Source organism: Asparagus officinalis, chromosome 4, assembly GCF_001876935.1.
Source record: "Asparagus officinalis chromosome 4, Aspof.V1, whole genome shotgun sequence".
NCBI lineage: Eukaryota > Viridiplantae > Streptophyta > Magnoliopsida > Asparagales > Asparagaceae > Asparagus > Asparagus officinalis.
In genome coordinates this window covers 44,150,818-44,175,594 of record NC_033797.1, presented here as the reverse complement: position 1 = coordinate 44,175,594, position 24,777 = coordinate 44,150,818, and the positions used below count along the sequence as shown (strand labels likewise).

The following is a 24,777-nucleotide window of genomic DNA, read 5'->3' as shown; positions in this document are numbered from 1 at the left end:
TTTTGTTGTAGTGAAACAAACCAAATAATTAACAAAAAGTTCGTTAATTGTTAGACTAACTATTCAATTAAATTCGATTTGATAGTTCATTTAATACTAAACAAATAAGTTTTAGTATTCAAATTCATTAATGAATAGAATTAATTTAACCATATGTATATTTGATTCATTTGCTTATTAAATATTCGTTTAAAATATAATTTATAGTATTAGTCACATGATGTTATACTCTCGACCAACTTACCATTTGTACTAAAGTTCCATATACTAATTTCGAGAGACTTAAATAATCCTAATTTAGCTTTTGAATAAAGTATTTAAATTAAATATATGTACATCATAATTATAAAGGAATAATTTTTATTTATAAACTTAAAATACTAATTGAAAATAAAATTCTTTAGCGGAATGAATATACTTTGATATTTGATAAATATTCATGAATATTTATCAAATAACGATTATTTGAGTTTGAATTCAAGAAACTCCATATACGGATATTCGAATTCTGATTTAAATTCGATAATTCTAAACAAATACAAATACGAACACTTTAATATTCGATTTGATTCGGTTGTTTACCACCCCTACTTCTGACTTCTGATTGAAGCTCTTTCGTGCACGGTCTATGTTTGGATTGGTCATATAGTTTAGTTTTGATGGGTCACCCGCTGTTTGGATGGAGATAATGGAAGGGAGCGAAAGGGAAGTTGATAAATTAACCCCATTTAGGAGTTCCTATGAGCAGTAAACGGATGAGATGGAAAGTTTATTAGAGGTAAAAGTTTACCTTTTAATTGTGGTTAGTAAAGTACTCTCAGGAATACGAAGTGTTTGTCGATCAGTAATACGAAGGTAAAGGTCATCTGCTATGGCGCGGAGACGTATGACTTGCTCTGAAACTTTAATTAAGCTCATTTTGCTTTGCATCCTTGAATGCGATGAACTGACGGTCACATGCAATTTGTACGCACGATGGTTAAGAGAAATTTTCATAGATGATGCATCATTGGTTCATTTGGTTGTAAACCTCCAATATTTAATTTTCACAGATGAATGCAATGTTGCTTCTTGATTAGTGCATTAATATTTACTTTTCACAGATGATGCTCTACGGCAAGAACAAATACAGAGAGTAACCAGTAAAAGTACATGAACGTTATACCCCTTTACCCTCAATATACAAACTCTCATCCTCTCTTGTCAACTCTCTTACCCATTCGAACTCTCCGCCGCTCTTCGCTTCTCCCTCAAGTTCTCTCCCCATAACTTAGCTTCTGCAATCGCCCTCTCTCGATCGAGATCCTTGTTTGTAATCACAGCTGCTTCCTTCGGTGACTCATCTCTCTCCGAACTCTCTGGCTCCTCGCTCTCGTTCTTTCTCCTTTCTTCTCGTTCTTGGTTGCTTGAACGATGGCGAGTTGCAGAGCTTGGGTCATAGGCTTGGGTTGACAGGTAGGAGAGAGCAGTCACAACATCTCCGATCAGGGGACGAGCTGTGGAATCTTCTTGGATGCACATGGATGCAATTGCTAGGGCTTGGTAGAGCCCGCGCATTGGGTAGCGACCCTCAAGCCTCGGGTCAGCTAATTTTGCGAGCTTCTTTCGATCATTGAACATGGGTCGTGCCTGAAGAGGGATAGATAAGAATGTCATAGTCTGTAACAAGTAAAACCCTAGTTGAACTTATTATTCATAATTTAAGTACTGAGATGAAGTCAAATATGAAAGGATATATTCATGTGTTGCGTGTCAATTGCTTTAATAGCAGAAACGAGAGAGAATGGTTTTCACTACAATGTTCCCTAGCTGTAATTATTCTATGAAAAGCAATACAAGAAGAAAATTAGAGTAAACAGGAAAGATTGAAAGAAGGATTGTACTCCTTTTTGCATGCACGCATGCACGCATGCACTACATTTAGACCGCAATAAATTCATAAAGAACTCTCTGGAAAACCTCTAAACACCTCCACATGCAAGGAACTCACCAAGAACTCCCAGAGAACCACCTAGGCTACACACTCTTATAAAAACAATTTATTTAGAAACCTAACCGCACCTTGATACAACGCTAATGAAGTTTTGTGCTAGCTACCTTAGTATCACCAAAACAACACTCAAAATGGCCTGTTTTGATCACAAATCCTACTCTTACTGATGCAGGAGCTAAGGAAGACAAACCAAAAAGTCCAGCACATGTTATTGCCCATGTCCAAAACCTAGTGGATAATTGCTTGAGTATGATCAGATTTTATGATGTGGAAGAATTTGAAACAAAAATGGCGGGGTAGAAAAGGGAGATCTCTAGGGTGATTCATTGGATGGGAGCTATGTTACCAAGATAATGGATACTTCTACTCTGAAGCCGTACCCGTATCAAGACACGCACCCGTACCCAAACTCCTTGGACACTCCTTGCACATATGCATGCATTTATTCAGGCATATACTTAATTATACAATACATGTTTTAATATAAAACACTAGTTATACATTTTTGGACATGTATCCTACACTTCACATCCACTTCTTGAAACTCGTTGGACATAGCTCAGCACCCAAATTACAATTTTAAAGGGTCCTTTGGATGTCTAGTTCAAAACTAGTGATTTTCCAATTTATAAGGAACACAAAATTGTTATATAGGAATTTTAATTATCATCTTTGTTCTTATATAAATTATTAATTCCAATATATAATATATGTGCACATAAATATTTATATAGCTATGTCGTCATACCCTACCTTTTACAAGTTTGTAGTGTCTCGTACCCGTACATACTGGTATCCACACCCGTACTTGTACCCATGCAACATAGAAATGGAGTTTCTATTCATTGAAAATGGTGAACTTTGAGGTTTTCAAGTAAAATTAGTGCTAGATTGTGTGTAGATGCATACAGCCTCGTTAGATTTTGAAAATACATTAAATATCGGACAAATTTTTAAAAATAACTTTTTTAAAATTTAAATTATGAAAACCAAGCCGCTAGAACTTATTACTTGAAACCGACCTGTTTTCTGTCCATGTCAGCAACAATTAGAAGTTCGGTCGATTTTGAAATTTTGATCTTTTTTAGTAACCGAGATTGACAATCCTAGGTAATTGATGATTTCAAATAACAAAATAATCGTGATTTCCTCTTTCCTACTAAAAATGTTTAAAAGGGAAGTTAAAAGTGGGACCCACCCTCCCACGCCGCCATCCACAAATTCATTTATGATTGAGGGTTACAGGTTATAGCATAGTAAATGGATAAGCTCAAATAGGTAAAATAAAAATTAGAAACAAAATTTAATGGATTTTGTGCTCAATATTTAATTATCCGGGATTAGCAATCCCGGGTATATAAATACTCACAATTAAAAAATCGATCAAGTTTTTTATTATTATGCTGACGTGGATATAAACGGGTCATTTTTGATAAATAAGTTTTAACTGGGTTGATTTTCATAATTAAATTTCAAAAATAGTCTTTGTTAAAAATTTGTCCTTAAATATCTAGTCTTTCCATACTCTTATTATTAGTGCACTCAATATGGACGAACTTAGCATTCATTTCTTATTCTTGGAGGGTTATCCCGGTTAGAGTTCAAGTACCTAGACTAAAATTCTAATCAACGAGTTTCAGCATTTCGGTTTCCTAGTTATCTCTTTGATTTACCGTATCTATTTGATGAAGTCCTCGGACTGGTTTTGTTCCGTACCTCAGTTGGTGGTGGTTCTTGTATTCCTAAAGTGGTGAACTACTTTACATATGTGATTTGTCATTTTCTTATTTTCCTTATCTATTCTCTTGTCACTAACTCTTCCAAATACGTAAACTCCCTTTTCTTTCACTCACTCAGAATTTCTAAATCTTGCTTTATCCGGACAACTAACAAGAACGTAAGTCCTAATACTCTTGCAAAAGGGGGGAGAAACTCTCTGTTCTCTCATTCCGAATTTCTAATTCTTGCTAATTCATTTCTTATCCAAACAATCAACAAAAACCTAATTCCAAATTCTTGTAACTATTTGGTTGTATATGGCAACAAGTATTAGATTAGAGTTCAAGTCTAACTCTTGTCAAAAACATAAAAATTATAAAACAGCTTACAAGATGCTGGACTTTTTTACAAAATAATTATGCAAAAATAGTCATGCGTTTTGGAGAGATCTTGGCTTGAAAATTCCACCGCTTTGATGAAATTAACCAAATCTTGATAGCACATGAGATTCCATCTCCACCTGAACTATTCCAGCTAAGCAAGACCTTCATATCTTAAAATCTCATTAACTCCTATATCCAACTCTCTTAACCTAAAAGGGTGTTCGGTTGAGTAACTTGAGCTAGCTAAAAAGTTATGGTTAATCCCCCTAACTCTTACTCTTATCACAATAAGGGTAATGACGAGTTTGGAGTTACCTAGAAGTAACTAGTATTGCCACTCAAATCTTCCTATTTTATCATAACTCCTCTCTCTTGCAAACAGGAATAATTACTTCCCCTTCTCTTACCCATCCCAAGCCCCAACTTCATAACTCTTCAAATTATCTATCCCCTGCTCTAATCAATTGTTTGATGCATAATCATTAATCAGTCTCAAACACTTGATTTTCTTTACTTTTATTTTTATTTTATTTTTTTTTTTATTTTTTTTTTTTTTGATACATGAACAATTTTTTAAATACGAATCTAACATGATTACTCCTTTAAGCATGCAAATCAAAACAAAAACATGTGCAATATTCAAAATAATAAAGAAGTGAAAAAAACTTGCAGAAAATCCAAGCAAAAGAAGACAGGCATCTTACCCACGCAACAAGACTCTGCTGTCCATGTGATTTAGTACTATCATAGGCTTTCCTTCCTGTGATAAGCTCCAAGAGAACAACACCAAAGCTATAGACATCAGACTTTTTTGTCAACTGGCCGGTCATTGCATACTCTGGAGCACAATATCCATAGGTCCCCATGACGCGTGTGGAAACATGAGACTTGTCACCGGTTGGACCAAGCTTTGCAAGCCCAAAATCAGATAATTTAGGATGGAAGCCCTCATCCAGCAATATGTTGGATGATTTGAAATCCCGATAGATAACGGGAGGGTCAGCTTTGTCGTGGAGATGTTCCAAGCCTTTCGCTGCCCCAGCTGCAATCTTCATCCTCGTGTTCCAGTCCAGCGCTTCTTTTTCAGGTGGAAGGTCTGAAAAAGAAATAATCTTCTGAATCTTCTGATCAGACCGATAATGTCAAGTTTGGGAAAACTGACTTCAAATCCCAGAGGGGGTTAGGTAGGTTTTATATATAGTAGAGCAAGCAGGAATCACACAAAACCTGACTCTCTCTCTCTCTCTCTCTCTGGGATAAGAAATTGGCTTCCCAAACTTGACTTGGTAAGAGTGGAAGTAGGATACAGTTACATAATTTTTTGATGTCAGACAAACAAATTCCTCCAACTTTCGTTATATACTATTACTCCGATAAATAATAGGTTATCATAAACCTTCTTCCATTATCCGACTCTACAACTTTGGCCCTTTTCATAACATAGTACAATGACATCCTGGTAAGTTATACAAATATATATGTATGGCATCCTTGTAAGTTTCATAGAACATGAAAGGCAAGGTCAGAAAAAAATCATAGTCATATGGTCTAAGAAACTTTTAAGCATTGGAAATGATGTTCTTTTTTTTTTAATTTTGCAACCACTGTAGGATGAATTTCTAAAATATATAAATAAAAGGTCCGAATTTTTGCAACCAGTATAGGTTGAATTTCTAAATATACAAATAAAAGGTGGGCTAAGCTTCTTACAATGAGCAGGGAAACTCAATCAGAACATGAGATGTGAAAATTGTACCATGTAAATGATCGTCCAGTGCTCCCAAGGGCATGAACTCATACACAAGAAGTCGCTGATCTCCATCATAGCAATAACCAATTAAATTAACGAGGTTGGGATGGTGCAACACGCTGAGCATGATAACCTCCACGAGAAATTCTCTAGTTCCTTGGAGCCCACTTGTATCCAATTGTTTTACAGCCACAACCTACCATCACCGTCAATGGATCAAGCATCCACACATAGTAGAAACTTAGCATTACCAGAATATGGAAGAGATAAGGTGATTGTAATTATCATATATACTTAGCAGAAGATCACATAGTAGATAGTACATATTACCTGTCCTGTACTTTGTAACTGTCCTTTATATACCCGCCCAAATCCCCCTTCCCCTAGAAAACACTCTGGTCTGAAGTTTTTTGTTGCAGCCGCAAGTTCCTTCAAAGTGAAAGTCTGTGCTGATATATTGATACCAAGAACATCCTCTTGCTTCATGGATTCCTTCTTTGACTGAGGACTCTTTTTGGTCTTGGGACTCTCAGTTCCTAATGATTCATAAAGCATAAAAATTTAACATTTGATGCACATACTATTTTTAGTCTTGGGATTCTTTATATATTCTTCGATAAAATCAGTATGACCATCTCTAACAAGACGAGTATGCACTCCATGATGTGCTAAAGAAAGAAATTCAATTGCATTGACATGGAATTGCACCTCAATATAAAACTTAAGTTAGGGACACCTGCTAGGTTCACAGGTGACAATAAGATTACAGTTCAAGAAGAACAAAAATCAATCAGATCCACAACCAACAAACAGACAAATCGTCAAAGAAAAATCTAGAGACAACTTGGTACCTTCATAAGACACTAATTTTATAAACCTCAAATCAACCAAACTCACAATGTAAACTTAAACTTAACCGAGTCACATGTAATATCTTCAACTCGGATAAAAAAGAGTATGCATCTGCAACTAAGTTACTACAATAAGGATCATTACGAATTTTCAATCCTAAAGGATCTCAAAAAAATTTAGAAATATATGTCAAAATATCAAAATTTGTTAAGAGTCCATAAACGTCAAACTTACAGTTCATGAAAACGTCTGAAGTATAGAATTCATTCACCAGTAGCATCTACAGTCCTACTCAATCTAACTCACAAGTTACCAAAGTCATCTGATCTTCTATTGCATCAATTACATTGAAGCAATATTAAAATATCTAACTTAAGAAAATAGTCAGTACCTTGATCTTTGATGAATAAAAGTGAAATATAAATTTGATTTAGAACAAAAAGCAATGCCATTACTTCTAAAAGTTCAGCCCTAAAGGAAAAATTCGAGATCCTGAGAAAAATATATCACCATTCAATAAGCAGAAGGTTCTATAAAAGTATGAAACAAAAATTGGCAATCAGTCACTAGGAAGTAGCCCAACACAAGCAAACTCAAATGCACAGCTCCTATTCTAATAACACAAGCAGTAACATTTTTCTTCCCTATTCTCTCAAAAAAAAAAATCCTTCTCTAATGATTAGAATTGAATGTAAGCAATTGCAATTTGTATCATATGATGAAACTTTTGGCACCTTTACCTAAATACAGCATGAAACCAAGGAACAATTAGAAATTTAGACGTGGAGAAGGAAAAATAAGCTTGAACTAGGAACTCACTATTAATTTATGGTATCTAAGATTAAGATTCAGAACCAATGCCATCTAACTGACAATATAAGCAAGGCTAGAACTTCTGATATACACAACCATATGAAACTATGAGAGGTCAACTCAAGTATCAACCCTGATCAAAGAAGCACCTATCTACCCCTTACCAATGATTTCGAAGTGAAATGTAACTCTAGAGAGTAAATTATCATTCAAGAATAAAGTTTACTTTACTCAAAAAGACAATCTTGTTCTCTTGCTTTGTATAACCCAATCCCTCACTTTTACCGTTGAGCCAGGCCTCACAGCAAACTGTAGAAATTAAGAATTTTTCATTTCTCCATTTTCAAAGCTTACTCGTAACTAGCCAATAAAACTGTGCTGAAGTATCTAAAAGTTCCAAATGCACCAGACCAACAAGACACAAATTTTCTTTACATTAAAACTCCCTATAAACATCATCCAGATCATACAAATCTACTGCTTAAACAGAGATCATCATTTCTCCTCCTCTAAATCCTTGAAGGGAAACATAAATCTAGAATTACATTAAAATCTGCGAATCAATTATTTCTGCAAATGTTTTCATTATTTTCATCAAAACGCACTAACAAGTAAATCTGAGTTTCCAAAAGCTACCATGAGCTTGATCCACAACAGAATATCAACGTAGAGGACAAAGATTCAGTAAGCTTCATCCAATTACAAGTAAATAAGAACTACCCAAGTGCCTCTTGGTAAAAAAAATTCAGCCCCCGGATCAAAATCAAGTATCAAAACAGATCCCCGACTAAACAAAACATGACATTTCCAAAAAAATAAAATAAAATGAAAAGAACAAATAGATTCTTAAGAGAGAATTCACTTACTTAAAGAGAAGCTCTGGATCCCAGGAGGAACCATGGGCTTCTCCATCCTCTTCTCATCATCACCATCATCATCATCTTTATTTTTTGTAATGCGCAACTCAGAGCCATCTTCCTCTGAATCAAGACAAGGGAAACAACCCATCTCACTAAAAGATCTCAGCTCGAGGAATTGTCACCCAAGATTTGATTTTGACCATCCAATTTTAGAAAACAAGGGACAAAAATCTATCAATACAAAATTTTGGGCAGAAGAAAACGAGTGAGAACCGAGTGAGAACGCCAAAGGGAAATTCTTGGGCTGCTGGGGCAATAGCGGAAAGATCAAGCGCCACTGTATTGACTATATTGTTTATTATTTCCTATATATTATTATTATATTTGTGATGCGTGCATGTTACTATGTGAGGCTTGCCTGTTTGGCATATTTGTTACCATGGCTTTTCGTATTTAGATATTTCATTCCAAATTTTTCTATTGACTAATTTACCATTTGAATTATATGAGGATCTTGCCTAACGGAGCAAAATGAAAATTTTCAGATCTTTTGTTGTGATTGTTATCAATATTTGTTGTACTAGAATCAACATTTCTTTTGTACTTCATTCCATTTTAATGGAAACTTGTGCCATCAGGCAAGCTAGGTGGAGCCAATGTACCCATATGAACAAAAGAGTCACTCTTGTGTCATTATATAAGAGCTATATAAGGGTCAAAGTTATATTCTTTTGTTAAAAGAGGTTTCATTCTATTCAAACTAGTTGCAGTTTGATGGCGCAAAACAGGCATTGGGCTCTTAAAAATTGAAGTAGTATGCGTGTGTACAAGAGCCAAGTGATAATATAACGACTATTTGCACTTTAATACCACAAAGTTTCGCCATTTTTTAGTTTCAATACCTAAAATTCTGTTTGGACAAAATTCAGTACTCGAAAGTGCAAAAAAGAAGTTGACGTTAATGTTGTTCAAGAACAGCACCACAGAATGAGTGAGAAACAATTTTTTTGACCAATTTTTGGTTTATTTGTTTGGAAAAAATAAGTACAAATTTTACGACCTTGGGGTTTTCTTGTTGGATCTAATAAAACTTGAGATCTAAAACATTAAGTCAATGATTAATTCGAAGAGATTAACAATAATCTAAAAGAGCGGGAGCTTATACCTGAATCCATAGATGAAACCTGAGATGAGTTTTGGATCTTCTAACCTTATGTTTTTCTCTATAGCCGAATTTCTCTCTAGATGGGGGTGAAGAGAATTAGAGAATGTAACCCTAGATTAGGGACCATAACCCCTTATTTATAGATGTTGTACTTTTGTAATTTGGCCCCTCAACAAATCACAATTACAACCTGGTATCTGCACATATAACCTCATGACTTATTTAAATACCCATTAACCCAACTTGATTGATCACTTTAGTGGGTTATCCTAAAAGATAGCAATACACATTGATTAATCATATGTGCCCATAATTAGATTTATTAGATTAAATCCAACAATCTCCCACTTGGGCACCATATGATTCCTTAAATTGTGTATAACCTTATGAGCTCAAAATTGCTATCGCTGAAAAGGTATTTTCGAACAATCTCGTCCATTGACTATATTAATATAGGATCAAAGCGGCCTTCGTCACATTTATCGTGACTCGACCCATCAATGGTCACATATACCAATACAATCAAACGACATAGATCAATCATGGATGTGCAGCATGAAAATTACATGCAATGTGATCAGTACATGTCTATTTTTAACTGGTCCTCCTTTAGAGAGGTCAAAACCAAACATAATGTAGCAGAGTGTCTTAACTGAATACTTTATTCTGATCAGACAATACAACCAAACATAAAGCACCACAAATACAAACTCCCACTAAAACATAATATCCTTAAATAATACCACATCCATATGAACAGTATGCTCATGAAAGAGCTTGGGTGGCAATCCCTTAGTAAGAGGATCAGCTATCATGGAGTTTGTCCCAATGTGCTCTATGGATATCTGTCCACTCTGTACCATTTCTTTCACAACCAGGAACTTAATGTCAATATGTTTTGACTTAGTTGAGCTCCTGTTGTTATTGGAATACATTACTGCAGATTTATTGTCACAATATAACCTTAGTGGTCTTTCAACATTTTCCAAAATGCGCAGTCCCGTGACAAAATTTCGCAGCCATATTCCCTGATTGGATGCCTCATAGCAAGCTACAAATTCTGCTGCCATAGTGGAGGAAGCTACTAGTGTTTGTTTGACACTTTTCCATGATATAGCTCCTCCTGCTAACATATAAATGTAGCCTGATGTAGACTTCCTGCTATCTTGGCATCCAGCAAAATCAGAGTCCGAATACCCAATGACCTCTAACTGTTCTGATTTTCTGTATGTGAGCATGTAATCTTTTGTTTTCTGAAGATACATCATAACCCTTTTGACTGCTATCCAATGATCCATACCAGGGTTGCTTAAGTATCTGTCTAACATCCTGATAATGTACGCAATATCCGGACGCGTACATACCTGAGCATACATTAGACTTCCTACAGCCGAAGCATAAGGAATCTTCTGCATTTCCTAAATTTCAAGGTTACCTTTAGGGCACTGATTGAGACTAAATTTGTCTCCTTTAGCCACAGGGGTGTCTCCTGGTCTGCAGTCTTGCATGCCAAACCTTTTAAGTACCTTATCGATATAGCTCTTTTGTGATAATCCAAGAATACCCCGAGAGCGATCTCGATGTATCTGGATCCCTAATATAAAAGAGGCGTCCCCAAGATCTTTCATCTCAAAATTCTTTGATAGAAATCTCTTGGTTTCGTGCAACATGCCTATATCATTAGTGGCAAGCAAGATGTCATCCACATACAGAACCAGAAAAATATACTTACTCCCACTGAACTTGTGATATACACAGTCATCAACAATGTTCATCTCAAAACCGAACGAGATAACTATTTATTGAAACTTATGATACCATTGACGAGGAGCTTGCTTGAGTCCATAGATAGATTTCCCTAATTTGCAGACCATATTCTTTGGGTCTCCTGACACAAAGTTTTCTGGTTGCATCATATAGATCATCTCATCAATGTCGCTATTGAGAAATGCAGTCTTAACATCCATCTGATGTAACTCAAGATCATAATGAGCAACAAGTGTCATGATTGTTCTGAAAGAGTCTTTCGATAAAACCGGAGAGAAAGTCTCTGTATAATCAATGTCTTCCTTTTGAGTATAGCATTTAGCCACAAGACGTGCCTTATACCTCTCCACATTACCGTTTGCATCCTGCTTGGTTTTAAAAATCCATTTATAACCAATTGGTTTTGCACCTTCCGGTAACGGGACAAGTTCCCAAACCTTATTGTCTTGCATAGACTTGTACTCTTCATTCATGGCATCAATCCACTGTTAAGAGTTAAAACTTTTCATGGCCTGAGAGAAGTTGATTGGATTATCTTCCAACATTCTATTACTTTCCTCATGTTCTTGGAGAAATACAATATAATCATCCGGAATAATATTTCTCTTTTCTCTCGTGGATCTCCTTAATGGCACTGGTTCTTGAGGTTGTTGAGTTTGTTCTTCTGGAACAGGGAGTTGTTCAACATTGTTATCTTGAGGTTCCGGATTTACTTCTTGAACAACAACAGGTATAGGAACCTGAATATTATCAAAAGTAACTGAATGGATTGGGTCTGAAGCCAATTCCTCCTCAAAAGCAATGTCTCTAACCTTATTTCTCCCCCCAAACTCAACATCCTCAAAGAATGTTGATGTTCCCGTCTCAAAAATATTCCTTAGTGTGGAATCATAAAACTTATAGCCCCTAGAACGTTCAGAGTACCCAATAAAGTAGCTGCTAACTGTTTTGGAGTCCAATTTCTTTTCATTTGGCCTATAAGGTCTTGCCTGAGCTGGACATCCCCAAATATGTAAGTGCTTTAAACTGGGCTTTCGACCAGTTCAAAGCTCATAAGGTGTTTTAGCAACTGCTTTACTTGGTACTCTGTTCAGAATGTAAGCTGCTGTCTTAAGTGCTTCTCCCCAGAGTGACTCTGGTAAAGAAGAATGAGCAATCATACTTTTTACCATATCCTTAAGAGTCCTGTTTCGTCTTTCAGCTACACCATTCATGCTAGGTGATCCTGGCATAGTGTACTGTGGGACGATACCGCATTCCTCTAGGTATCTAGCAAATTGTCCTGGACGTTGTTCACCTGAACCATCATATCTGTCATAGTACTCACCACCACGATCAGATCTAACGGTTTTAATTCTTCTGTTGAGTTGATTCTCAACTTCAGCTTTATAGGCTTTGAACATGTCCAGAGACTCAGATTTTTCATGAATAAGATATAGGTGCCCATAACGTGAGTAATCGTCTATGAATGATATAAAATATTGTTGACCATTCCAGGATTCCGTAGGGAATGGCCCACAAATATCCGTATGTATCAATTCTAAGACATCCGAAGATCTGTTGGCACCTAATCTTTTCACTTTGGTCTGTTTTCCCTTGATACATTCAACACATACGTCGAAGTCCGAAAAATCAAGGGAATCCAAAATGCCATCAGACACAAGACGCTCAACTCTACCTTTTGAGATATGACCTAAGCGCTTATGCCATAATGTCGCCGAATTTTCCTTATTTAATTTACGCTTAGTACCACGTGATTCCACATGCAAGGATTCATTATAAGAAGCAATTGTATCGAGCAGATATAGGTTGTCATAAGTGCTTAAGTAACCGGTTCCCACAACATTTGAATTAAAAGATAAACTGAATTGACTGTTTCCAAATGAACAAGAATAACCTGATTTGTCCAATACAGAAACTGAAATCAAATTCCATCTAAAAGATGGTACTACAAAAGTATCTTTTAAGTCCAAATAAGAACCAGTTCCTAATAGCAACCTAAAATGCCCAATTGCTTCCACATCTACCGATTGACCGTCGCCCACAAAGATGTGTCTTTCAACATCACTTGGCTTTCGGTAGTTCAGGCAACCCTGCATAGAAGCACTTATGTGAGTAGTAGCACCAGAGTCTAACCACCAAGTGTTTCTAGGTACTCTTAGTAGCACGCCAGGCGTGATATTTTGTACAATCCTTCTTTACGTGTCCAGGCTTGTTACAGAAGAAATAACTGTACAATCCTTCTTTACGTGTCCAGGCTTGTTACAGAAGAAATAACCCTGATTATCCTTATGTTGTTTCTTCTGAACTGGACCCTTAGGACCCTTAGCAGCTTCATTATCATTCTTCCTTTTCTTGCCCTTATCCTTGGAGGCATAGGCCAAATGAGTACTTTCTGTCTTATCTTGCTTCAACCTGTCTTTTTCTTGCACACAGTATGAAATGAGCTCATTTAGAGTCCATTTCTCCTTTTGGCAGTTATAATTGACCTTAAACTGATTGAATTGTGCAGAAAGAGACAACAGAACCAGATGCACTAATAACTCATCACAAAGATCGAGTTTAAGTGCCTTAAGCTTTGAAGCAATATGAGACATTTCCATAATGTACTCACTGATATTTTCTTTGCCCTTATACTTCATTGAAATCAAGCGAGCTAAGAGCGTGCTTGTTTCTACCTTATCGTTTTTTGCAAAACGCTTCTCAATTTCGGCAAGGAAATCTTTAGCCTTGGTAATCCCTTCGAATTCTGTGCCCCTGAAGGTTTCCGGAACGCCGCGCTTAATGATCATAAGACTCATGCGATTTGAACGCTCCCATTTCTCATACTCCTTCTTTGCATCAGGAGTGCTATCCGCATTGAGAGGTTGGGGTTGTTCAGTTCTTAATGCATAGTCAAGATCCATGCAGCCAAGAACAATTAATATGTTCTCTTTCCAAACCTTGAAATTTGACCCATTTAGCATGGGAATTGAGTTGATGTTAGCAGAAATTGTTACAGCAAATGCATTAGCTGAAATAAAACAAAAATGTTCACATCAATAACCATAATTAGTAATCAATAAAATTCAAATAATGACGAATCCCATCCAAGATATCTGGCATAATATTAATATCAAGTCTTTGGACAGTAATATTAACTTATAAGTGATACATTGTTGCAATGATCAAACATTGACAATAACTCATGTCAAACAATGAAACTATCTTTGGATTGATTCATTATTCACATGTAAACCTTATAATTGTCACACGCTTATCATCGCAGATGTGTATGCAGTCTAAATAAATATTAACCTTCCTTTGGGCCGATTAAATATTTACACGAAAGCATATACACAAACATCTCGCATTCCTCATGAACAATCTACACAAAAGAGGTTACTTTGGCAACTTCTTGTTTCAACTAATCAATTGGAGTGAGAGACAATATTAATACCTTAGTGTCATAATATTTGAATTAAATAATTGATTAAAAACCAAATTAGATTTAAATTAAAAGGTTTTAATTTAAATCAACTGAATTTCTAAAAAAAACTTAATTAGGGTCTCATAGCTTAATTAGGGCTCATAACTTAATAAATTAAGTATACCAAAGTGGACCCATGAAAAGCCAAGGCTTAACCATAGTGAACACGAAGTTCACTTGACTTCGAACGCGAGGTTCGACTGTATTGAGTACAAGACTCACTTAAGCACGAACGCGAGGTTCGTCTGAAAATAAACGCAGGGTTCAACTTGAGAACGAACGCGAGGTTCGTTAAAAAAATGAACACATAACGAACGCGAGGTTCGTTTGAAAAATCAACACGAGGTTCGACTTGAATTGAGCGCGAGGCTCACCTTAGAGCTGAGCGCGAGGCTCACCTTAGAGCTGAGCGCGAGGCTCAACTTGAATTGAGCGCGAGGCTCACCTGAGATTTGAGCGCGAGGCTCAACTAAAGAACAAACGCTAAGTTCGTTTTAAAATTGAGCACGAGGCTCACCTGAGAACGAACGCTAAGTTCGTTAGAGTTGAGTGCGAGGCTCACCTGAGTTGAGCATGAGGCTCATCTGAGAACGAACGCGAAGTTCGTTAAAATTGAGCGCGAGGCTCACCTGAGTTGAGCGCGAGGCTCACATGAGAACGAACGCGAAGTTCGTTTAAATTGAGCGCGAGGCTCACCTGAGTTGAGCGCGAGGCTCACATGAGAACGAACGCGAAGTTCGTTTAAATTGAGCGTGACGCTCACCTTATAACGAACGCGTAGTTCGGTTGAGGTAACCACCTCCTTAATTTTCGCCACGATTAATCGCACGAACCCTTAGGGTTTCAAACTGAAACCGCCGTCGCCATTGCTCCGGCACCCAAGAATTTTTATTTTCAAAAAAAAAAAAAAAACAGATCCAAACCTTCGCCGGCGAGGAGCACGGGACCGAAGATCAAACCCAAAAATTCTTTGATTTTTATTTTCAAAAAACAGATCCAGAATCGGAAAAACTTTTCTTGATCCAGATTCAAGAAAAATCCAAAAAAATTCTTAAAATGTTACTGTCCACCGGCGATTTTTTAGTTTCCGTTCATCCGAAAAAAATATGTTACTGTTCATCCAAAAAAATTTCAACAGCCATTACTGTTCATCTGAACGTTACTGTTCATCCGAGAACAGATCTTAACCAAAAACAGAGATTTTAAGATCAAAAAACCCAATTTTAAGAACTTAAATCCCTAAGAATTAATCAAAGGTGGCTCTGATACCACTTGTAGGATCTAATAAAACTTGAGATCTAAAACATTAAGCCAATGATTAATTCAATGAGATTAACAATAATCTAAAAGAGCGGAAGCTTATACCTGAATCCATAGATGAAACCTGTGATGAGTTTTGAATCTTCTAACCTTAGGGTTTTCTCTATAGCCGAATTTCTCTCTAGATGGGGGTGAAGAGAATTAGAGAATGTAACCCTAGATTAGGGACCATAACCCCTTATTTATAGATGTTGTACTTTTGTAATTTGGCCCCTCAACAAATCACAATTATAACCTGGTATCTGCACATATAACCCCATGACTTATTTAAATACTCATTAACCCAACTTGATTGATCACTTTAGTGGGTTATCCTAAAAGATAGCAATACACATTGATTAATCATATGTGCCCATAATTAGATTTATTAGATTAAATCCAACATTTCTAACTGTCAAATTAACATAAATTTGAAGAATGGAGAGTTCTAATTGTGGAAAAAACTTCTGTATATCAAACTTTAAAAAAGGTTGACACTTTCCCGTATTAAAATGCAAATAACCCTGATAACAAGATATAGGAGCAATCTGCATAATTTTTAAAAAAATAACAAAAAAGAAGAAGAAGAAGATATAGGAGCGATCTCTTCCTCTTCTATTTGTAGAGCTTTGTTGTCTTATATGACACGTCCTTTTTTTTATTGCAAGAGTACAAGAAAATTTGTTTTCACTTTGGAATAATTCAGTACACACTCTACGAATAATTTAAGCTGTTCATTTCAACAGCAAATAAATAAATTATTATAAGAACATATAGTAATGAATGGCGGTAAATGAGACTAGAGAAATGGATAATTCAGTGTACTCTACGGAAAATTCTACCCACGGACACTTAAAGCTAAAACATTGGTGTGTCGCTAGCGAATGAAGCAAATCCAAGCTACAAACTTAACTATAGATTGAAATTCCATTCATTAGGATTTATTTTATATGATTGATAGCATTCGACAATTGTGTATTAAAAAAGAATGAACTATTTAGGTTGTCGCTTTCGTTTGCTTTTAAGAAGTTGAACTGTTAGCCTGATCTCTAAAGATGGTTACGAGAAAATAAAAATATCAATAAAGAATTTAGGGCTTGGTTGGATTTGGAGCTAGTAAAGAGAAGTTAAAGAGAACGTAGAAGAAGTTAACTTAAGGGAAAATAAGGTAACATTAAGTGACAAGATATATTATGGAGGGGTGTTAGGGACACACCCTTGGGCACACCACCAACCACACTCCCCCTCTATCTACAGTGCAGGGGCCCCACATGTAATTTTTTTAAAAAAATCACATGTGGGGCCCCTACACTGTAGATAGAGGAGGAGTGTGGTTGGTGGTGTGTCCAAGGGTGTGCCCCTATCATTTCTTTATATTATGTAATCGAAATCGTGACTAATAGAGTTTAGTGGGTAATTTTTTTCCCTTCCTTTTTTTAGTGTACTTCAGTACTTCTTTGTCAAAAATAAATAACTGGGAACTCCTTAAGAAAAAAGGATAAAACATAGGGGCTCTTTAGCCCGTCTTCTAATAGATTTCTTCCTTATGTTTATTATTATTTATTAATAACTTAACTTGGAATCGAACTCAAGACGGTATGTGTCATATTAGAACTTCTCAATTGTTTGGATCCGAAATTGAGTTGGATTTGAAATTGAAGGATCAAACGAAAATTCTAGGTGACCGAATTTAACTTTGCAATTCTTATATATCATGAAATTTTATTAACCCAATTAGGTGGCGCCCGAATTAGTGCAAAAGTCTTACGACCAAGAAGGAATCTTTTCGATCAATTTTTTATAGATAAGAATATGAAGTTTATTGAAGCTAACACGAATGATGCATAACAGAAAACTATGTTGACCAAGTGGATAAGTGATCCGCATACGATTCGCCATGTAAGTATGATTGGCGCATGCTATGACATTTGAAGTGATGATCATTAACTAATGATCCTACGTATATGATGATGAAACGTATTTACTCATTTTGGTACCATTGTTAACTTTAAGTCTTCAGATATCAAATGTTCATTCTTAAGCTTTAGCTTTTGTTTTGTTTATCCTTTGCACTTATCCTAAGTTATGCATTTGATGTAAATATACATTTATCTGACATGTTTGGTTTATCTTTTTTTAGTAAAATACTATGAATTGTTTCCTCTTTTTGATTCAAAATTGTAGTTCTGGACAACTTCACACATGCAACAAGACTGTTTTATACATAAAAAATACATGGCGAAAAAAAAAGAAACATTATCATGCATCTAGTAACCATAAATAAAGATTTGATATTACAGAACGGATCGTTTCCAGAAGGATCGCTATAGGATCACAACGCCAATTTTGATTAAACATCAGAGGGTGATCACACCGTGCAACTAGTGAGAAGCCTCTGAACGTCACCCCAAGACTATCGCATAAAACATGAACTTGAACTTGAACGAGAAAGGAGATGATTGTTGTCATAGGATTTTTTACTACTTTCTCATCGGTCTACATTTATGAACCATTTATCTATTTATAATAGTAGAACTTAACCTAGTCTCACTAGGTTTCCTTGGTGGCTGGTTTATCTTAGAATCCAAGGTGGGTCATCGACTAATTTGGGTAGGCCCCACAACTTAAACCGGCAAAAATGAAGATAAATACGAAATTTTATTTTCATATTTATATGCGAAGAAGTTTGTGAGTGAATCTGAGTTATCTAAAGCTAATTCACATCGAAATCTGATTTTTATGCTATCCAAATCTGAAAACTAACCTTATATGTTAGGACAAATGGGGAAAACATGATAGGGAAGATGACTTTTGTAAGAAACTTTACTATAGAAAACTAGTTCGAGTCATTGTGGGTCTTAAAACGTTAAAGTAAGATTCGGTCTATTCCGATGCAAAGATCTCAAAGTCAAATTACTTCCAAGAACATCAAATTTGAGTGTACTAGGTGGACCAACCAAATCATTCACAATCATCTTGATCAAGTTCAGGCATTAGGCGACCTCCTCAATCTGACTTTGGACTATCACCTCCTCATTCTGGAACAAGATTGGACTCTAACGGGCACTACTATTTCTAGAGGATAGGTGAGAAAGCTTGTGTGTCTTTGGTCATGAGTGGAGGGCTTTATATAAGTCATTGATCCAACCCAAGAGTCGCTAGCCCAATAATGAGAGCAGCCCAAAGGTTAGTCAATTACACCCACTCAACCAACTACACCATTAACCGGTCTGTTTGTGAGCACATTACACATATCAGTTCAGAAGCCTAAAGGTCACACTAGACCAATTAATCCGGTTAGGTTAGAAGCCCAATAGCTACACTGTACCTAGCCCAAAATTTGCTGTGAAACAGCATGTGGTGCTGCCTATGTTGCTGCAGACGTTGTGTCACCTCTATGCATTGATGCTAAGATGTTAAATGAAAAATGCACCTACAAAGCACTCATTACACTATCATAGCACTGTTGTGCGCAGCGGAAATTTCGGCAGCACCTCCGGTGCGCAAGCTACGCAATAAGAGATTAGATCACAACGAAATTCTCGTTTTACAAAGGAAACAAGAACCGAAAGTAATATATCTCAACAAAGTGGGATATACACTCTTCTTCTCATCATTTCTAGGACTGACTTGTCTAGGGAACCTACAAGCTATTACAAATCACAGCAAGACAAATTATTTTATGTGGTTCGGTAAGTTGCCTACATCCACGGGGCAAGGAGGGGAGAGATCTACTATTAGAGAGAGAGAATACAAATGGGTTTACAATCATACAAATTAAACTCTCAAAGTAACTCTCAAATCCCTCACAATCTCTCTCTCAAAAGAGTCAAAGGAGCCTCGGATTTTCCTGTTGCACGCAGCCCAAGAAAACCCTCTACCTTTGCACAGCCGAAAAGAGATCTGTCGTTTTCCCCTTTGCTTGCACCTGTATGTCGCCTTTTCTCTCTGCAAACTTCTCCTTGCACACTAACAAGGAACAAAGCCCTGTTCCTATTTATAAGAGAAAAATCACAGCCGAACTGATCTGGAAACGCGCAACAAAAACGCATGGGAAGGTGTGGCCCCTGCGTTGAAAAACACGTTCGTGGAGTTCTCGTGCTCTGTGTGGCCCCCACGAGCCCATGACGCATTCACAATTCTCGTGAATGATGTGGCCCCCATGTGCACTGCCTCCCACGTCATAATTCTCCACCTCGGTGAAGTTTTTCTAAAACTGAGCCGACACCAACCAAAACAAATGCCTCACTTGTTACGTCCAGTACGAAGTGAAACAATTTACGACAACAGACTCAATCCACAACAAGTCGAGATCCAAATGAGAATGCGAACACTCTCTAAATGTTGGTATCAACCCATCAAATCGGTTGCATCATAAATGACTGCCTACGTATCCTCTTGCCTAAGGAATTAAGCATTCACGCAGTTCACCCAAATGGCCTCCAAAGGCCTCAACACCGAAGAATATTTAAAAGTTCTAAACAATGACCAAACTTCATACCTGAAACAACTTTAGTCAACATATCTGCAGGGTTGTCCTTCGTATGGACCTTCTCTAATATGACGTCTCCATTATCTAAAACATCACGAACAAAGTGGAATCTGACATCGATGTGCTTCGTGCGCGCATGATAAACCTGGTTCTTCACCAAATAGATAGCTAACATGCTATCATAATATACCCGAAGGGTCTCCTGTGCAATCCCCAAGTTCTCCAATAATCCACGCAACCATAAAGCCTCCTTAACAGCTTCAGTCACCGCCATATACTCCGCCTCCATGGTAGAGAGAGCCACTATGGACTGAAGTGTATATCTCCAACATACCGGTGCTCCTGTCAATGTAAACACATATCCTGAAGTAGACCGGCGCTTGTCAAGATCCCCCGCATAATCTGAATCCACATAGCTAATACAATCCTGTCATGTCTTCTTATTCTTCTGAAATACCAAACCAACATCTATGGTACCTTTGATATACCGTAAAATCAACTTCACAGCCTCCTAATGACCCTTCCCGGGGTCATGCATGTACCTCGATATCATGCTCACGGCCTGTAACAAATCTAACCTTGTACACACAATCGTATACATAAAGCTATCTACTGCACTGGTATATGGGACCTTCGACATATAATTTCTGTCATCAACTGAAACAAACGACATACTAGCTAAAAGCTTGAAGTGGGGAGCCAATGGAGTACTCACTGTCTTTGCATTTCTATCAAAATTGAATTTCTTCAACATATTCTGCAGATAACTCTTCTGTGTAAGCTTCAATCTCCACTTCACCCTGTCTCTCTCGATCTCCATACCCAATATTTTCTTCGCCTCTCCAAGATCCTTCATCTCAAACTCGGATGACAGCTTCTTTTTTAACTTTCGAATAGTTGAATAATTCCTTGAGGCAATAAACATATCATCAATATATAGTAACAAATAGATGTACTCACCATCCTGGAGCTTGTGCAAGTAAACATATAGGTCATATGGGCTTCTCGTGTACCCTCGGCCAATCATAAAGCCATCGAATCTCGTGTATCATTGTCACGGCGATTGCTTCAATCCGTAAAGAGACTTCTTCAGCTTGCACACTAATTCTTCCTTTCATGTAGCTTTAAACCCCATAGGTTATGTCATGCAGATCTTCTCTTCTAAATCTCCATGTAGAAAGGTTGTCTTAACATCCATCTTGACCAAATCCAAATTCAGCTATGCCACTAACGCTAATAAAATCTGAATCGACGAATGCTTCACAACGGGTGAAAATACCTCATTGTAATCAGTGCCCTCAAGTTGTGCATATCCCTTGGCAACCAATCTGTCTTTAAACCGAATGTCCCCAATAGAAGATCCCTCCTTCTTCGCATATACTCACTTGCAACCAATAGCTTTCTTACACTTAGGTAGCTTTGCAAGTTCCCAAGTGTCGTTCTTCTGAAGAGATCACATCTCCTCCTTCATCCCTCCACCTGATCGAATCGGGGATAGACTTTGCATCCCTGAATATGGATGGAACCATATTATCAACGACCTCCATTGATAATGCATATGCAACCATGATATCATTATACCTAGCTGGCCGACGAACCACCCTTCTAGCTCTATTCACTGCAATAGACTCCTGAACATGACCCTACTCCTGAGTCTCACACTCCACTGTATCCTCTATCTGCCCGGCTGTTATCCCATCTCCTCCCAGTGTCACCTCTGTAGGAGTCTCGATAGATACAATGCTCTCTGGAGTGAGTAGAGTCACATCATTCTCTACCTGCTGCGATATCTTCCGAATCTGGTCTTCCTCCACCTACTGAGGAACTTGAGGCTTCATCATGTATGTCTCATCAAATGTGACATCCCTGCTAATAACTATCTTCTTGTCCTGTAGATCCCATAACTTGAAGCCTTTAACTCCATCTCTAAATCCCACAAAGACTGCTTTCCTCGCCCTCAGATTCAATTTATCATCACTGACATGGTAATAAGCAAGAAACCTATGTTGGGTCCTTTGTGTTTTGAAGATGATTTACAAACAATTTATATCTAATGTTGTTTGTCTAGTATTTGTGGTTTATATCTATTCTAGGTAAGCAATAAGTTGGAGGTTGGATGGAATTACGCATTCACAAGCTTATCCAATGGAGGTTAGCGGAATAGTGGAGTGAAGCCTTGTAATTCAAGTTCAAGATCCAAGTTCAAGCTTCATCCGTGAGTGTACCAAGTAGAGCTTATTGTAGATCAAGATCATAGCTTGGGTAATATAGTATAGGTTTTATATTATGTGTGTTTAATACTTCAAGCTCAATATTATACACGCACACGTTTTCTTGGTTTATCCATTTTTTTGTTTTATCCACAAACAACTTTTTTCCAAATGAATATTTATATACATACATGTTTGTTTATGTGGATAAGTTGTTTTGGTATAGCTATATAGATATGAAACAAATATACATGTTCATATGCATACTCACTTGTTTCATATTCTATCATGTTTGCAAAATATATTGTATTTTAGGATTATAGACTTAATAACAATATTTCATATCATTTATCAAGTCTACAAATCTATTAGAAAGTTTTAAATTTTGTTTGAACTCATTTTGTCAAAATCAAGTTCTTAACAAGTTCATGTTTGTGCATGTTTTTTCAAAATTGATGAGTTTTTACAAATGGGAAATAAAATTTAAAAACTTCTTTTTGTAACATGTTCATTTACATGTTTATAAAGTTTTTCCAAAGTTTCATGATTTTTGGAGTTGATTTACTATGTTAAATTAATTTTACAAAATCGTGTATCTCAGCAGTTTTCAAAATCTAGAATATCTGTGTTCAAATATTTATTTCTAACAAATGGTAAGTGATATTTCAGAAATTATTTCTCTAACATGTTTATCAACATGTCTAAAAACTTCTCTCAAAATTTTATAAATTTTGGACTTTATTTACTATTTTTAATTAATTTTACAAAGTTAGCTATGCAAAAATTCTAGATCTGCCGATATTGTTCAAACCTGACGAGTCGGCCCATAAATGCATGAGTCGACCCATGAACAGTGCATGAGTTGACCCATGAACATATGAGTCGACCCATCAGAGGTTTTTTTGTCTGAAACGGCTAGTTTATGGGTCGACTCATGAACAGTACGAGTCGACTCATAACACTGTAACGGCTAGTTTTTGGCTGAGCTGTTTTTTGGTTTTTTGGACTTTTCACTTGGGTTTTCTTGGTTCTTTGGGGCTCCTATATATACCACATACCCTCTAACTTCTGATATATCTAAGAAAATATTTTAATTAAGTTTAATAAGGTTTTAAGTTTGTTTAAAGGTGTTTAAAGCCTTGTTTCAAAGTTTCGGTTTTGTAAAGATAATTTCACAAGAGGAAGAAGAGATCATCCTTTGGTGTTTGAGCTTCAACTCATCTCTCTCTCTCTTGATCTATAGAGAAGTTTTCCTAAACTGATTCTAGCTATTTATTGTTTTGTTTCCAATTTCCATAAGCTAGATTTATATTGAGTTTAGTTAAATTGTTTTTATTGAATCTCTTTGTTCACACACAAACTATTGAGTTTATAGTATTTACATTCATAGTATATTTTAGGTTGTGGGGTTTGTGACTTAGAGTTGTGCCTAATTGAGTTCTCACCTTGTTTAGAGAACAATCATTTGTTATGCTTAATTTGTGAAGTTCACTTTGTAATACACTTGTACACCGAGAGGAGTGTGTGGTGAGGACGTAGTCAATACCGAGAGGAGTGGCGTCGGTAGCCTAGTGAGAGGTGATAATTCCGAGCACTTGAGGAAGGTGATACGTGAGGACCAACACTTGAGGTTGTAGTTTGTGTATGTACATTGTGAGAGATTTGTAGAGTTTTCGGTAAGCTAGAAAACCGAGTGTGTAGAGAAGTTCCGGCTTCCAAACCGGGTGTGTCGATAGTGGAGTTTTCCCCGGGAGTGGGGAGCGGAGACGTAGGACGTAAGGTCCGAACTTCGTGATCATATTATTGTGTTTGGATTGTCCTTTGTGTCCACTTTTGTTTATATTGTTTCTTGTTCTTTTTCCCTTTGCATATATATCCTTGCATGTATCTTATTGAATATTATCATTGTTAGGATATATTTGTTAATAAGTTTTAATCGGCATTAATATATAATAAGATTAGCAATAACTCTATTCACCCCCCCCCCCCCTATGGTACTTTTATT

At 36.7% G+C, this 24,777-nt stretch overlaps 1 protein-coding gene across 1 annotated transcript; it reads right to left on the bottom strand.

Annotated features, from left to right (window-relative positions):
- On the bottom strand, positions 1,116-8,697 carry LOC109837340 (serine/threonine-protein kinase PBS1-like). The gene is made up of 5 exons (XM_020405537.1): positions 8,377-8,697; positions 6,176-6,381; positions 5,852-6,041; positions 4,800-5,191; positions 1,116-1,629 (listed from the first exon to the last, which is right to left on the bottom strand). Exons 1-5 carry the CDS (start codon positions 8,516-8,518, stop codon positions 1,213-1,215), a joined length of 1,347 nt encoding a protein of 448 aa, XP_020261126.1. The 5' UTR covers positions 8,519-8,697; the 3' UTR covers positions 1,116-1,212.

What these genes read in the sequence shown, in the direction of transcription:
- LOC109837340 (XM_020405537.1), bottom strand. Translation starts at nt 8,518, where the DNA reads ATGGGTTGTTTCCCTTGTCTTGATTCAGAGGAAGATGGCTCTGAGTTG. An exon ending in GATCCAGAGCTTCTCTTTAA is followed by an intron (nt 6,382 to 8,376) that starts GTAAGTGAATTC and finishes ATGAATCATTAG; the next exon opens with GAACTGAGAGTCCCAAGACC. An exon ending in AGTTACAAAGTACAGGACAG is followed by an intron (nt 6,042 to 6,175) that starts GTAATATGTACT and finishes CGGTGATGGTAG; the next exon opens with GTTGTGGCTGTAAAACAATT.